General features: G+C 40.1%; 1 protein-coding gene across 1 annotated transcript in view; it reads right to left on the minus strand.

The window, feature by feature from the left end:
- DAP (death-associated protein) overlaps positions 1–10,815 on the minus strand; it is a gene marked incomplete at its 5' end in the record, with an annotated part of 44,976 nt that extends 34,161 nt beyond the window's left edge. Inside the window, one exon of the mRNA XM_009698058.1 lies at positions 10,719–10,815. Within this exon, the coding sequence (XP_009696360.1) occupies positions 10,719–10,815 (97 nt within the window). The remainder of the gene's footprint in view (positions 1–10,718) is intronic.
- Between the last annotated feature and the right edge of the window lie 6,369 nt (positions 10,816–17,184).

The raw sequence follows: 17,184 nt of genomic DNA on the forward strand, positions 1-17,184 counted from the left end.
GGGAAAAACAATCCTAACTGCACATACATAACGACGGGCTCTAGAATAGCTATTAAACTCAGAAACAAATGTTGGAATCACTATGAAAAGATTTTTTAAATCACCAGTTTAATACCCTAAAGGCAGTTAAAAAGACAACTGGAACACAAGAACAATTAAGAGAAGGAAAAGAAGCAGAAAAATAGAACTATGCCAGTGTGTAAGTCCGCACTATGCTTTTACCCTCCACACTGCAATCCTAGTTATCCCACCACAAAAACAAAGATAAAAGAGAACTCAAGGAAAAATATACAGTAGAGAGAGGAAGGTAAAACAAATACAGTTATTCACTATTTCTATTACGTAAGACTTGGAGGGCACAGGGAAGTCACCAGGCAAGCAAAAAGAAAACATTTTCTGCAGCATACACTGGTTAAGACTGTGGTGCTATCTCCACAGGAAGATGATTATCAAGGTGAGAAATGTATGTACACTCAAGAGGCTAGAGAAATAGGAACTAGGTCCAATGGCAGTAATTTAATATGATTAGCAAGTTTCTAAGCAGTAATTTGGATTGCTTGATGCGGGGAGAGTTCATCGGGCTCATTCCACCCGGGCCCAAAGTACCACCTGCTGAGGAGCGCTGCACGGGCAGGCACGGACAGACAGAGCTTCGCGCTGGCCCTGCACAGCTGTTCATTGTCTTTAAAACAGAAAAGGAAGGAAGAGATTATAATGAGGTTGTAACTCCCCCTTTCCTTCATTGTATTAATAGTTCGTCTTTGTTTTAGGAGACATGGCAACGGGCAGGGCAAATTATGAAGTATGCAGTGTCTTAAAAAGCCATTAGCTAATAAACCTACATAAATTTAAAAAAAATGCTGGAGGGGAAGACAAAATCCAGTGCATTAACTGCAAGCAGTTATCTTCCCTTTCGTTCTCCTATTGGCAGTGGAAAACAGTGTGCATTAACTTGGCAAATTTCCTCTTGGTATTAAAACCTGAAAGAATTATCAAAGCAATAAAAAAAAAAATCTTCCACCCTATTTAGTATGCACAGATTTCCAAAAAACACACCAACGAGACCCCTCATTAAACTGAATTATGATAGGATATGGTAGGAGGCACTCTTGAGAATCAGAAACTGGAACAGTCAAACATAAAAATGACACATCACTGCTTTAAAACATTTACATATTTGACTATTGACATATGCCTATTACATAACTATTTCTATTAGAACTATGCAGCTCCTAAACACCCATTTTATTTATTTCTCAGTCTGACACAGAAAACATGAAAGAGCCAAGTCCTGATCATCAGACCAGCTAAGTTGTTAGTCAGCTCTGCAACAGAAGGAGGAACATGTAAAGAGGTCTCTCAACATTAGAGCTCTTCAGCAAAAAAAAGGTGATTTTAGGAAAAATACAACAGGAAGAGGACAACTGGCAATCACTAACTAATACAGAAATAATTTCAAGGGAAACATACAGCACGAAATAAGAACATGAAGACTGGGAAACAAGGTGTCATAAAGGGAGATCCTCCAAAGGGCAGCAGCAGGAGTAAGTAATACATTATCAGCAGGACTGCAAGTTTTCTGTATTTGTGCTTGCTTACAAGATATGAAGGAAAAATGTAGTATTAACTTCAAAGCCATCTAGAGGTCATCTAAACCACCCCAATACAGGGAAGGAACCAGAACAGCTGGTGTTATCAGCCAGGTGGTCTATGTTTGGAGGAAACAGCAGAACACGAAGCTCCACTCCTTAGAAGCTTTTGAGGTTCTGGCATTTTTTTTTTCCCCCATTGTAAACCGGAACAAGAATAAAATCTCTCAAACACACCAGCAGAAACATAATTGTGTAATGTCTGAAAACAGGGAACTAATTCTACAGCAGTTTTCAAAGCAATAAACAAGAACACTAAATTTCGTTTAGTCAAAAGCCTTCTAAATAGCCTTATGTGGAAGAATTTGTGGTAATCAGTGTCACTTGATATAAAACAGCATACACATGGCTACATACACTTTTCCTTTAGAATCACAAGTTAGCATGATCCCAGAAACAAAAGAAGAATCACAAAACTGTAAAAATACCCAGTTCAGTTTACTGAAATTTCATTCCATCATCTCTAATACAAAAGCAACGTTTTAACAAACAACCCAAATGGGGTTCTGCATTAACTGGCCAGCTAATTCATTAGTGCCCCACAAAGTCAAAAGTCTAATATATTGCATGCAAATAAGTTGCTTATTAGCAACAATAACATGTTGCATATTAGAAAATACGCTAATATATCACATACAAAAATAAAAGATCTAAAAAAAAAAATGTAGCAATGGCAGCTTTCATAAGTAATGCAAAGTACTCCTGATCATCCTAACAACCACCAAACAGTAAACACAGTTTATCAATGCGTGTTCTAAACACTAATACGATCTCACAGTCTCAGGAGAGTAACTGTCAGGACTGGAGGACAACCAAGCTCATTATCAATGTTTCAGGTGTACAAGGATGCACACAGTCAGTAATGAAATTTTGCTTACTAGATTATTTTGAGGACTTTCAGTAGTTCCAAGTACTCTCAAAAGAGACATGACAACTTAAGCTGTTCTAGCAAAAAACAGCCTTGCTCTTCTACTGTTATACCTGGAGCTCTGCATTTTTTTTTATTATTTTTAAATCAAAAAGAAGGCTTTAGAGTAGGCTTTCAGAAGCAATGACAAACATTCAGCACAGCAAAGTACCAAAAAAAAAAAAAAAAAAAGAGAAGCACCTGTCTTAAATACAGTCCTCTGCATTTGTCATTTTCCCAGACTGAAATTTATAATTTGAGAAGACACCAAACCCAGTCATACCCTCAGCATATTGTCATTTGCAAGGTTAGTGGTACCTCCTCCCCGTCCCAGACAGAATCCCAAGGCAAGGAACAGGAACCGAGTCTGACCGAGTGCCTCAAGAGCCGGGGAAGGCAGAGTCTACCTGCTGCAAAAGACACCGGTGAAACCAAACATGCCAGGGCTCTAGGACTGTCCGATTCAGTACTGCAGTATCAGGTGCAAGCTGAAGTATACCATAGGTCTCTCCATAATTCGGAGCTAGCCCAGTATTTAATTATGGCTCTCAAAAGTTGAGGGGAATAAAAGGTTACATTTCAAGGGAAAAGAATGAACCACTTTGGTTCTACCCCGCAGCAATAAAACCAGCTCCTCTTTGAATGCATTAACAGCGCGAGGCTCACCATTTTATATACATTCTAAGGAATGAGTCCCAGAGAAACTGAAACTCATCAGAATTAAGATTTGTGTGAATCTTGCTGAAGTATTTTTTTACTAATTGCCATTTATTTAACAAAATGCCTGTGACTAAGATGAAATCCTTGAACTGTTACAATAAAATTAGAAGGCAGCAAGCCTATTGCAGCAAACATTTTCCCAACAAGTAATGTGCTGCAACGAACAGCTCTATCAACTGCTACAGCAGACTAAATAAAACTCTGATAATATAACAAGTGTTTTCAGTGTTGTCTTTAATTATGTCTCACGTATCTCCCGCTTCTAGTACCAGTGCCCTGGGAGTAGCCAAGTGAAACTCCCTCCTGTTTGGTCTAGTGACAGTTAATAAATGATAATTCTAAGTTTATTTTAACATTAAACTGCTTCAAAGTTTGGTGCCTGATGCAGCTGAGGCAGAAGAAACTTAAGGGAGAGGAAGGTGCTACTTGAAAAACTAGATCCCCCTTCCTGGCACACATGGTGTCAATCTCACACACCTCCTACTCATTTTCAGCTCATGGTGACTTCACTTCAAACATAGGTTTTTGATTCTAAATAAACGAGTAGCATTTGGTCCCCCGGTAGCTTTTTCTAGCAGAAATTCATACCTTTAGCTTTAGAAACACTCTCAGTGTTGCTGAACACTTAAATAATAGAGATTTGGGCTTAGTTGGCATAATGAAAAGGATCTGATTATACTTTCAGGTTTGGAAATTTTTGTGCTTCGTAACGCCTATGCAATATCTGTTTCAACACTGTCTGTGCCTTCAAACTGGCGCAGGGACCTTCATCCCATGCATTCCAATACTTCAGAAAGATACCGAGAGAAAAGCACAAAGCAAAATGCCACCGCTCAAGCTATTAGCTTAAGTTACTTTACTTTTCTGCACAAACGTGGAATGTCGTGTTAACTAAGCTGTGCTACTCACAAGATACTACTTCCCATCCATTTTCCTCTTGCATATGACTAAGCTTTTCTCACTTTCCTCATCACACAGAATACAAATTACAGACTTTCATTCTTTTAAAATCTTTTTCTTACAGCAGCTTGGCTGACAATTCAACTCAGCTTTCCAGCTAATTTCCTAAGACAGCATATGTTTCTTTGGGACTGAACTCGGTTCTCACTGAGCTGGATGGTATATCTTCTATTCACTTTGAGGGGGGCAGATATCAGATCTTTTTTAGTTCTTTCACACATGCACACAGTACTTAAGGAATATGAAAAGAGCTACCCATGTAATGTCATAACTAGCACTTAGATGGATGATTTATCAACTTACTGCTTCAGTCACCAAGAAATACTGGAAGCATGAAACAGTCTTTCAGAAGACTCACATCTTGCTGTATGAGAACACTTCATTCATAATCTTGTCTAGCTTTTTCTCCATTCCCTACATTCACAGATATTTTCATTTCTCAAATGAAGATATTCATAGCCTCTTTTCTTGCCTTACAGTAGTTCTGCATTTAAAAATCAGTATTACATATTCTGTTTTCTGTACTTGTAGTTAAATCCATAACCTTATATGTATTTGATATGGTTCAACACAGGTCATAGCAATTACTTTGCTACTTCTCCAAGCAACTGGTCATCTGCAAAAGGTATAGTCCTGAAAATCACATCGAAATTGCTAATATTGGTTTTGGTTTTTATAATTAAACAAATTATGCATATATGAACTTTAGCAGACTTGAGTAACTGCTAATCATAAAAAACTATGAAAAAGACTAAGACACAAAGATGAACAATGAGGTGGGAAAATGGATTGAAGGCAGTATCACTTATGTAAAGGACAAGAGTGTGACACTATTAAGATGCTATTCCCTTAATTGTGAAGTGAATTTAAGTCCAAAACAATAAAGATAAGAAGGAAGAAGGGGGGAAGGGAGGGAAGCATTAAGCACAGAATCTTATTGGAAAATAAAGATGTTTTGGAGAATGTAGGAAGCTATTTCCCTCACTGTGCTATGTTCTGTATTCCGCTTAGTAATATTACAAAATTCTAGTTGCAAATTTTTTACAGCTCTTCTGCCAGCAGGACTTCCTTTTAGCCTTTGGAATATTTAACCAAGTAAACAAAAAGTTACAACCACACCAAACTCTGCTATGACAGTGGGATAATGCCCAATGTTTGCTGCAGTGTGCATCTTTTCCAGAAACTGCAAGCATGGTGTACACAGCCAAGTTGCTTTTTCAAAGCATTTCCCCCAGACATTTTATCCTCTAAGGCCAACTGCTTCCAAAGCTCCACCTCATCTGCATAATGAGAGCTCAAAGGCCAAATACATGAATAAAATCCCTCAAAAGTCATATCCATTATATCCATACATTTAATCAAGTTTCAGTTTTTACTAGGTCAAGCATAAAATGGCAATATACAGTCTGTGAACAGAATCTTTGTGTAAAGCCACATCAGCTCACAGAGGTAACAGAATCAGGCCCCAAAAAGAGGGGAAAGAAGAGGTGGCTAGGAAAGTGGTAGAAGAAATGTGAATTCTGTCAAAGAGAAGGATCTGGATCTTGATGACAGATGCTTGTACATAGTATCTGCTCATTCCTTCAGAGCAGCCTCCACTGACACAATAGCCCAAGGGACCTTTTAAGCCAACACTTCAGCGGCCCTGCTGCCAGAAAGGGAGACTCAGTCAATTCTCTACCTGCGAAAGTTGCACATTTCCTCTCCAAAAACTTAGGCAGAAGATGTAGCTGCCTATCTGTCCCGACCTGTTTTCTTTTAACCTTGAATATTTACCCTATCAAGTTAACGCCTGCTTGCTTTTCCAATATTTTGGTTTTATAGATGCACGGAGACAGGTAAAGAGGTCTTTTTTCAGCTTTATGTTGGTGAACTACATGGGAGAAACACTAATGGGCTATCCATTCCAAGTATTTATGGAAATACAATGCTACCTGTTCATGGGGGTTTGGTTTCCATGTTTAACAAGCTATAAAGTATCTCACTTTTTTTTTTTGCTTAGAACTCCCCAAGATTTCCCTCTGTCAAACGCCTGTTGTCGCTACAACAAACATTAGAACTGGATTTAAACATCTTCACCCATGATGGAAACTACCTCCTACGGCACTTGTGTGCAAGCGAGCTGAACACTGGATGTCATTTTCCAGGTCTTAGCTGTGCTGAAGGGCAGCTATTCCCAAGTTAAAGGGTCAGCACTTTAACTCTACAGTTTCTGCCCCAGCTAAGTAAACAGAACAACAGGGTGAAATACAAGGAGTAGAAGTATTTCCATATTTAGGGTGTAAACAAACATACAAACCTGCTCTAATGGCTTAGTGGTATAATCTACTTTGTATTTTTTAATTTCTGTTAGAAGTTTGGACAACAAGGGTCGTTACAAGGCAAAAATTAAATATATTTCAATGACAGCAGAATCTTCAGTGGCAAATGAAACACGGAAGTGATGCCTGTGACTTATTTCTTGTAAGTTGCAACTGAGAAAAGCGAGGGCAAGGAAAACCAAATTTACTCTTGAATGAAAATATATACCCGCAGCCTAAATTTTTGAGATTTCCACTGCAATTCTAAAAGAAAAAAAAGCAGGTGCAGCTTAACTAGCATATTCAGACTTAACAAGTAACACAGAGATACCTGAAGGATAACAGGGGCCTTCAACAGCTCCTCTCTCACCATGTAACTGAGTAAGTACCAAGACCGGCTCTTCAACATAAGGACAGCCATATGCTTCATTAGCATGATTTTGCTTTTGAGTCACCACATTCTAAATTATCATCTTAATTTTTTTTCTTTTTCTTTTGCCCAATGAATATAGCTAAGGCCAATATCCACATCCTAAATGGAACAAGCAGCTCTCACTTCAAATTATCTGTCTTTCAGGAGTATTTATTATGGCTAGAGTCAGATGCTGGCACAGGAATGCACATGATATTGCAAATCTCAGTTAAACATGCATTAATGGGCTTCTAATAAACCCGAGGACTATGAATAGTCTGCTTATTCCAAACATTTTCTGTGACAACATACAGTCCTGAAAAATGATGGTTTCTATTCATAACCCTACTTCTATTTTTATGTTTCACCTTCATCTAGCATCACAAAAAAAAACCCTTCCAGCAGCAATCAGTAAGATTGCCAATCAATCAAAACTGCAACCATATCCAAAAACCAAACCAACGCAAGTCTCAAGCAACTACAGAAACATAAGAAAAATCAATAATGGATCAGACCAGAAGTTCATCCAGCCAGTATCCTCTCTCCAATCAGGCTGATCAAAATCACTCTTGTCTTGAAGAACATGTGTGCCAAGGACCCCACCTCACAGTCAGGTTTATCACTGACATCTTGACCACCGTGGTGCCACTGGCTTTGGATGACACACACATTTTTTTAGTTCACCTAAACCAAATAATGCAACCCTTCCCTTCTTTCACTGAGTCTTCTCCATATAATCATATCCAGTCATTCCTCTTGAAGTAGAACTATATTTATACCAGACATATAAAATTATTTCCATTTCCACTGAAGGCTGAGAACTGCCGTGTAGGAAAAGTTTAAATTTGTATAAAATCACATTACCACGTATTGTTTCAAGGGATCACAAATCACCATTACGACAAGTCAGCCTATCATTTCATGAAATGGTAGGTTGTCATAACAATTTCATTTTGGGAAACAGAACTGAATAAAATACTTTGCACATTAAATTACAGTAACTGGATTGCCAGTTGCTAAACAACTGAGAAAAAGAAACATCAAAGAAGATATACCTGGTGACTGTTACTTTAAAGTCACCTTTATCAGAGCACAGTTAGCTACTTCAGGGGTGTTCACCTGTATCAGCTTTGTTTACATTAAGACTAGAAACACTGACCCAATGTCTTTTTCTGCAAGCACGCTGCAAAAACAATGCCAGCTGTCTCCAAAGCCACAAATACTTCTACAAACTCTAGCTGAAAGGTTTCTTGCTGAGCAGCTGCTCAGATTTATGCCATCATGGAAAGGACATGTGCTCTCGGAGCTCCCAGGGAACTCTGGGACAGGTCAAAATCTTCTGCCTCAATTTACTGCCAATTCCACTAATCTGTCCTCAACTAAGCCTGCAACGAGATTAAAATAATCATTCAATCATCCTAGCCTCCATCTTCGCACACACATTACTGTCCTCTGCTTTATTATTTTCTCTCACATCATTGTCAGCTGCCCATATCACCTGATACAAATTGCCTGAAGGGCTGTTTGCTTCATTTGACTTTGATCGCAATAGGGACTAGAGATTGCATCATATCAAAGACACTACCTTAAAATGGCAAAGACTAAAAACATGAGAGTAAAAAGATAAGAACACAGGTGTCTCCACATCTGCTTAGCAAAGGGACATAAAATACCAGCTAGCAAAGACCAAAAAGTGCATATATATTGGTGCCAGAGAAAGCAGAACAGAATGCTAGCGGCCTCTTCTTCCCCTCCCGATAAACCCATCCTCATTCTCCTGATAAACCTCCCTCCACGTGGACCACAAATCCAAGCATTTTAGAAGGGCACCATGAATCACCAGGAGCAGACACAGAAACTCCAGGGGACTGCACCTTCCAGCACAAAAGCAGTTGACACACTGCAAGCATAATTTAATTTTGACAAACCAAAACAACTGTATGTACTATAGCCTGTGGAGCTTGCTTATTCTGTCTGTGGCTAAATAACTTCTTGCTCACATCTATAGCTTGTGCAGCCACCAGAGCTGTACAAGTATTCCCACAGGAGCCTACAACAGGCACATTAAACCCCTTCCCTCACAGACACAAAGGTTTCCCAGTTCTACCAACAAAACAACTTCTCTCAGACTTGCAAACGAACTTACAGTTTTGTTTTATAATTCATGCTGGTTCCCATCTAACTATGCTCCTTATGTCCCTCCTGACTCTTTCTCAAGAGGATTAAATCAAAGAAATAAAAAGTTCAGACAAATGGTTTTTGTAGTAATATACAGGCTAAAAAATAACTATAGGCACAAGTGCCTAATACAGACCAATAATGTATGCTCTACAAGAAAACAAAAGTGTAGAGCGCACTCTAAGTGCATATTTTGACAATAAACTGATCGAGTGGCTGAACAAACGGATTTTATGAGGTGCAACAGTTAACTATTTCCTAGCTAATAAGGTAGCTCTAGAGGTCATTAAACTTTCTCCTTTGGCTTTAAAGCATAAAAATTGCTCACAGACCTGCTTTACAATATTAATATACAGTGCTTATTTGTCAGCATTTTAAGATCAGGAGTGCACTCCCCCTCCTGATCATTCTATTGCCCAGGCTTGTTTTGCATTGTGGATTGGTCTCAGAGTATCTGACCTGGGCTCCCTATAGATCACGCTAAACTGGAATATATAGTTCAAGGAGACACCCAACACATGCCAGCTAGGATTAGTCCTTCAGTCCATAGAGCCAGACTAAGTAATCTCTAAAACACATGCAGTGTGGACATGAAGTCCTCAGCACAACTGTTTCCCCCTACAGATCTGCTTCTACTGTGCCACAGCACCTGCTAAAGCAGACACAGCCACAAATATCAAGTTTAATTTTTAACTTTCCCCTACACTTTTTGAGTGAGAGGGGGAAATTACAATCTTGTTTGAAGAAAGGAATAAAACAGATAGCTGTATCGTAACAGAGGTTTGGATCTGTGAACAGGCCTAGGACGTCTTCTCATTTGGATCCTAGTAAGATTCCCGCACCACGAGGCTGGCATGCAAGGGCAAACCCATGCAGTAAGCTAGTACATAAAGATTTCAGGCAACTGTAGTCCTGGCTACAAAGAAAAACAGCTAACCAAGGAAAGCAGCGCAAAACCAGGTGGCTTGTGCATGAACAGAAATACAGCAACAGTCCACTGAACTTCCCTGCTTTTATTTCTACACAGCAGTTACCTGATAAATCTAGTTAAAACTGCTAAGTAACTGCTGTCTGTTTTGGTATCCTCCACCACTAAAACTGCTAGATACTCACCTAAAATAAAAGCAGATAATATTCATAGCATTTATTTTTACCTGTCTTTTTAAAAGCACCATATTGTCAAAGACCTCACAGAGAAAGGAGTGTGGGCCAAAGGGCAGAAGGAATCACACAGCAAGATCACCTCATACAAAGACTGACAGCCTAATGCTTGTATCCAAATGCACCTAGCTTCTATGTTTCTGCACACTCTGAAATACCGTTCAGAGATTTTACGAAAGCTGATGTTTACTTTTTTCTCTAACCTCCTCTCAGCCTGGCAGGATCATTTAAAGGACGCTCAGCAAGGTAAAAATTCCCAAATTCCCCAATTCTCTTGAAGGAGCGTGTTAACTTGCTACCACTTTAAATCAATTTTATGGCACAAAACCAACTGTATCATTGGTTTGCTATCCGCAAGAAAAACAAACTGGTGACAAGGTTCAAGGTCGTGGAAATTCACTGTAGCACATGCACCAAATCAAAGTGCTCACCTGCTGGTTTCCCAGTCTTGGTCATCCTTATCTTTTTCTTCTTTGGCATCAGAATTGTGTGGGTGTTTCTGCACAATCCGCATCCCACCAGCTTTCACTGGAATGAAAATTAGAGAGACACAACAAACCTCAGTCAAATCAGCATAAGTGAAGAACGTTTTAAGGATGACCCTTCCCCTCTTCCCCCCTAATACTCTGCAGGGTAGTTTAACAGTAAGTACAGCTTGAAAAAGGGGCCCAAAGTGTTTAAAAGCCGTAAGCCTGAGGCACAGCTACTTAAGGACCACATCTGCCATTCTCTTTCACATCATGCCATCTTTGCTCATCCTGAGAAGTTGCAGCTCATTTTACCACCTGCTTCCAATACCATTTTAGAAAATTCAACTCGGTTTTAACTCTCCTCCCACCCCTACTAACTTGCAGCAGTCGGAGAAAACAGAGGCGATGGCTTGTATAACACTAAGCAAAAGGGCCAAACATGAATGTTAAACACTCCCATAAAACAAGAAGGGCCGAAGAACCTTAGCTGTTATTTCAAGTTTAAAGTTATAGCTATAATAATAGTATTTATATAAAGAAGTACTTCACAAACAGTATAATAAAAAGCAAAGTTCAGAAGGACTGTTGACGTGTTTCGAACAGAGCTTTTTGTTTTGCAAAACATAAGTATTTATCACATTTCAAATCCTTGTCATGATTTAGTTTTAGAAATGATGCAAACGTGAAAGCATCCCTTTGAAACACAAAACAAGAAGTGAAAGCAAATCCACTTATGTGCACCATTTATCCCCTCCAAAGTGAAATATAAAATAGGAACCAAGCCAGGCCTAACACTGCAGCTACTGCGCAGAGCAACAGGCAGGCTGCTCTTTATCTCCTTTCTGTTTTAATATTGTACTTTTTTTTTTTCCTTCAACCATTGCTGTACGTGCTTACAGGACAGGGGAGGATAAGACGTTGCACCCATTAGCGACATGGATGGGTTACATCGCCATCAGCAACCACATCAGAAAACCACTACAGCGGCCAGGAGTCAATAAAACCACCTACAGACAGGTTGGTTTGTGTTTCACGTTGCTGCGACGCAGTAAGGCTGTGAACAGCCTCGGCAGAGCCGTGACAGCCGGAGCAAGCAGGACGCCAGCGCAGCCCTGGGAAGGAGCCGAAGCGCTTGCCGGGGCGGCGAGGGGAAGCTGCACGTCTGACAGCCCTCCTCTGCCCGGCCACAGAGGGATTCAGGCACCTCACAGCAGTTCAATGCTTACCCCTGAAACCTAGAAACAGGTTTAGTTCTCAGTTCTTAACCAGGACAGCATGGAAAGGACACTCCTGTGCATAAACTTCACAGCCTGAGTGAAGGCAAGCAGTAAAGTGACCTGCCCTAGGAGAAAGTGACAGCTCTTTGGCCCTGGGATTTTTTAAACACATTTTAAGCTTTGTGTTGTATTTGAAAGATACAACTTCTGATTCAATAAAAGACATTAACTAAAGACAGGCAATCAACAGACAAAATCAAAGAAATATCTTTTAAAATCTATCAAAACTGGTCCCCTCATCAAGCATTAAAAAAAACCAAAACAAACATGAACCATTCTGTGCTCTCTCTCCAGCATAAAACTTACAACACTTAAATTGGTGAGAAATGTTTCAGATGGAGCAAGGAAAGACAGAAAGGTTAGGCAAAAAGAAATATAGTTTTAAAAATTAAACAAATATTAAAATTCCTATTATTTTTTCTTGATGCAAAGTCCTTAGAAATTTGTTTGCAAAAGTAAACACTCCGAGTTCTGTCAACTACTGTTGTCTTCTAACACCTCAGTTAATCAAAGTGACTGGTATGTTTTATTTACACTAATTTATAAATGTAACATCATTGCACTATCAGTTCTTATTAGTTCCCTTTCAAATTATTTTTTGTGGAAGATGCTGTCTCCACAGCAACATCCGCCAGGTTACACACAGCGCTTCTGGACAATACGTGCACGCTTCCACATTCTTCACCATCTAAGAGAAAACTAAGGAAAACAATACCCAAAGATTTAGTGCTAATTTAGGTGGTCTAAAATCTCTCTCCTCTCATATTGTATATCATCAGGCCACCAGCCACTTGTTTTTATGTGTCACTGGCAAAGACAGGCAGCTAACACATTCAGATTTGGCTGTATGTAGAATTAACCAGGATTAAAAAGCAAATAACCAGACAATTAAAAGGCATAATAGTGACTGACCAATTCAGTAACTTAATAATTTTAATAATCTGATTTTTTGCACTAATATCAACAGGCATAGTATAGACAGCTAAAAGTACATTGGTGCATAATTGAATAATCTTTAGTAACCCAGGGTTACTGTGCAGATGTGGGGAAACCAAAAGAAGAATCCAGCAAACAACTGCAGTAGTAATGTGTATACCTGAGAGCAAAAGTGAAATAATTAGATCAGCATCCTGTACATATAGCTGATGTACAGCTCTGCCACCCACAACACAGCATGCTCATCCCCAATCTAGTTTCAAGATATTTAGTTTAAGAACATAATTCACCTTCCTTTTCAAAAGGTTTCAACCAAGCTACACTACCTCACGATTAGACAGAGAGAAGAAATTATGACTACATCCACCAAGCTAAAGAAAAATCCACTCCGTTTGTGAGATTTCCTTGGGACTTCTGAGGATTTAACTATTTCTTACTTGCCTAGCATTTACTACATAATTTGACAAATGCTGACCACGGTGATTTTGTCACTTAAAAGTCATTCTTAAAAAAGTAAGTGCTCAGATTTCCTTACAGTAAATCCTGCACAGCAAGGATTTAAATAACTGATAAAACACCTTCCATAATGCTGCTAGAAATCAGTGCCCAGAAGAAGAGGATGGTATCAATGACACCGCGTTGGGATTAGGAAGAAAGCAGTTCCTGTGCTGAAGAGGGAGCTCGGGCCACAGTTGCTCAGGAAAGGTCAGATGGGACCTGTGCTAAGGCAGGCGGGGACTGGGAACGGCTCCTCGTGGTGGTGATGGCCAAGAGGCCACCAGCCTCTAAAGTGTGAAATAAAGAGGGGATAATGTGCCAGCATGCTCCAAGAGGAGCAACAGTACAAGCCTGTTTGCCCCACTGCTGGATAAGAGCCGAGTTTTGGGTTTTAATTATTATCTGTCATGTTTTCCATCCCAAGAGGCTGGCAGGACTGTCTCGTTTGTCTTAGGAATGCCAGCCTGCATTCCTCTTAAGGGTATGACTACTCCTTTTGGAAATGCCTTAAACCACCATGTTAATCAATTACCACTCAAGACGATCTGGAGTCAGGAAAATTCTGTCTATTTACCTTCCCTCCTGCCACTGCCATGCTTCTTTCAGACTGCTGCAAGTTTCTGAGACTGAATTCTGAAAGAAACCCCACCCAGCTCCAGCAAGCACCAAGCACCCAGAGAAATACCGCAGCTCAGCGATGGCTCCGGCCCCAGCTCACTCCGGTTGCAGACCCCAAGCAGTCCTTCCTGGGGAAACCTTCTAGCTCAACCCAAATTGCCCACCGGTCACAGCAACTGGACAGGAACTTTTAGAAATATGGAGTATAACCAAGAGTTTTAGCAGCTTCCCATTTTCCTTCAGTATAATTTAAATATTAACACAAAAATTATTTCTTATATAGTGTATAATAACAGATTCCATTAAATCAATAAGATGTATGAAAAGCCAGGACCAAGGGAAATGCAAAATATGCCATTGTGCAAGCTTAAGGTGAGATACATTAGTGTCTGACAAAACAAGAATGGAAGTAAGAGTTATTATATACCTTCGTTTCACAGAAATCTTGGCTCAGAGCTATATTTTTTTAACGTAGGAAAAAGTACCTAACTATTTTCATGAACCTACTGTAAAGCTTCATAAATAAACTATTAACACTATCACCTTGCTTTATTCCTCCACAGTATCTACTAGAAGAAATGAACAGCTAAAAGCATAATTACACAGACCTCTTTAGGGGGACCACAAGCTGTACAAATCTACTCCGCAATGTATTACAGATGCATTGATCTCACTGCCAGACGGCTATTTAATAAAGCTTAAGCTGGGGCCCTCTTAAGTTTCAGAAGGGAGTTCAAAGTCACTGCATGCACCCTGTTACCAGCCTGAGGTCTTGAGGTTTCTTTCCATTTCACTATCCTTTGTCTTTTAAAGTGCTTTTCTTATCTTCCCCTCGCCCCGCTACATGAAAGATCAGTGCAGGGAAGAAGCTAACGGACTGCATGCAGTCAGTACGCAAGGGCTAAAAGTGCATATGAAAAACAATGGATTTGTCAATTCTGCTTTAATTTGATGATCCAAATCCTTCCTAACTTTTACATGTCTAATTCATACTCAGTGGGGTAAGACACATCTGTAATTACAGAGAGTGCTCTTTATACAACTGTATGCAGCAAAACCAGAGCTAAATAAGCCATTAGTCAAAAAAGATCCCATATTCACATCTTTGCCTTGCTAGGAACTTGCCTTGTTATTTATGAACACAATTCCACCTGTATTTATGTAGGTTTTTTTTTTTTAAGTATTTTTGACTTTCATTTTATTAAAATTTGTTTGCAAACTGCCCTATTGCATTATATTATTATTCAAGGATCTAAACCAGCTCGAGATAGAGGATTAAAACGTAGCTTCAGCCCCTACAGTAAATATAAACTGTCGCTAGTCAGCACATTTATTGTGGATTTTCCAAGTGTTAAAAGTCCACAGGGCCACTTTGCCAACCAGCTCAGAACCACTTTCTTCCAAAAACGACCTGAAGATACTGTAAAGCATTGTTTTTTTTCCCAGTCTCAAAGACAGACTTGGTGATCGTCTTCCTTCCAAAGCTGAATTGGTGCAGAGTCACAAAAAACTAACTTCACAAAAAACTTCAGGGACACTAATAATCTTAAAAGGCACATAGCTGAAAAAGTTCTTCAGTTCATACGTAGATGCTTGTTTTACAAAGAAAAAAAAATACTACTACTTAAATACTCTGACAGCAAGGAAAACCTATACTGTACTCCAGTTGTGCTTTTGCACTTTGCAATGCTAGTTTCTCAAGTGGCCTACAGAGGCTCACTTCAGGTCTTTACAAAAATTCCACCTGTTTCAAAAGACAGGCTTTGTAGCAAAACTCGCAAACATGCAATATCAGAAAGTACAGTTACAAAGCATCTAAATGAAAATATCCACCATTTATCCTTCGTTCCCTTTCCAATGATGGTGCAGCAGGAAAACACAACTGAACCTACCTAAGGTCTTAACCATCCCTTCACACTGAAGCTGACATTTATCTGATCGCAAGGTGAGCCAGTGCAAGGAGCACGGCAGCAAAAGCTGTCGACATTGGGAAAGGTGCTTTGGTTTGGTTTCCTGAACCAGCTCACCAGCAGGTCAGGTAAGAGCTAATGCCATGACAAGGGAGGTTGCAGCACTGGGACAACTCTGCTCAGCCAGGAGAGTACTGCTGAACTGTATCTGCCATGCAAAGCAAAGCCATTCTTTCTCACTTCTATTATCTATTTAAAGTAATTTCAGGTCCTCATTGTAAAAACAGCAGAATTCAATTAGGTTTCAAAAATTGCTTTCAAATGTAGCTTTAAATCTCAGCAATTGATTTGAGTATCAAACTAATCATCCTGTGAATTAAGAATTTCGGCATTTTTTGACTGAAACACTTAAAAAAAAACCCCACAACTATTCCACAAGGAAACACTAGAAGACACATGAAAAGTTCCTGGCACAGGGACCAAAGTTCCCTTTTTTAAGAAAACTGTAATGAAGAACAAGAAAAACTAACAGTATGTGAAGGAACAAGACAACTTGGCTACTGCGAGTCACCGAACCCCGCCTGTGCGCAGAGAGGAGCCCCCGTTGATGGATGGCTGCAGATCAGTGCCCCATCGAAGGCAAAACGCAGCTCCTACCCTGACCGCCTGCTGCTTTGCTCACCCATGACCACGCAGCAGCAGGCAGAAGGTGCCAGAGCTCCTTCCCTGGGCAACCAGCAACCAGCTTTACTCATTTCCTACCCTGCCAGCCTCCAGAATTAAAGCTAGGAGCACGCAGCCTGCTCTAGCACTCTCATCGTAACACCCACGGGCAAAACAGATGCACAGAGTACTATTAATTTGCAGTTTGTCTGTCCACACTCATCTTGCACTGCGTTGCGAACAGCCGCGCAGGCTGTGATGTGGCTCAGACTGGTCCTTTCCTTTTCCCGCCTTTATCAGCCCAAGGCAGTGGTTTCGTAGGCCGCCACCACCTTTCGAGGACAGGATGCCCTCGCGGGTGAGGACTGATGAAGACAACACTCTCCCTCTCCAGGGTCAGAAGCTGGAGGTGCCAAACAGCACAAACTCGATGAGGATTTGTCTGCAACCAGAGAGGTCCTCTGGGAAAAACAGGGCAGGGAGAGAGGGCAGTGAGAGCTGAGGGAGAGAGGGCGAGCGGCAGGC

This window comes from Cariama cristata, unplaced genomic scaffold, assembly GCF_000690535.1.
Source record: "Cariama cristata isolate BGI_N322 unplaced genomic scaffold, ASM69053v1 scaffold174, whole genome shotgun sequence".
Taxonomy (NCBI): Eukaryota; Metazoa; Chordata; class Aves; order Cariamiformes; family Cariamidae; genus Cariama; species Cariama cristata.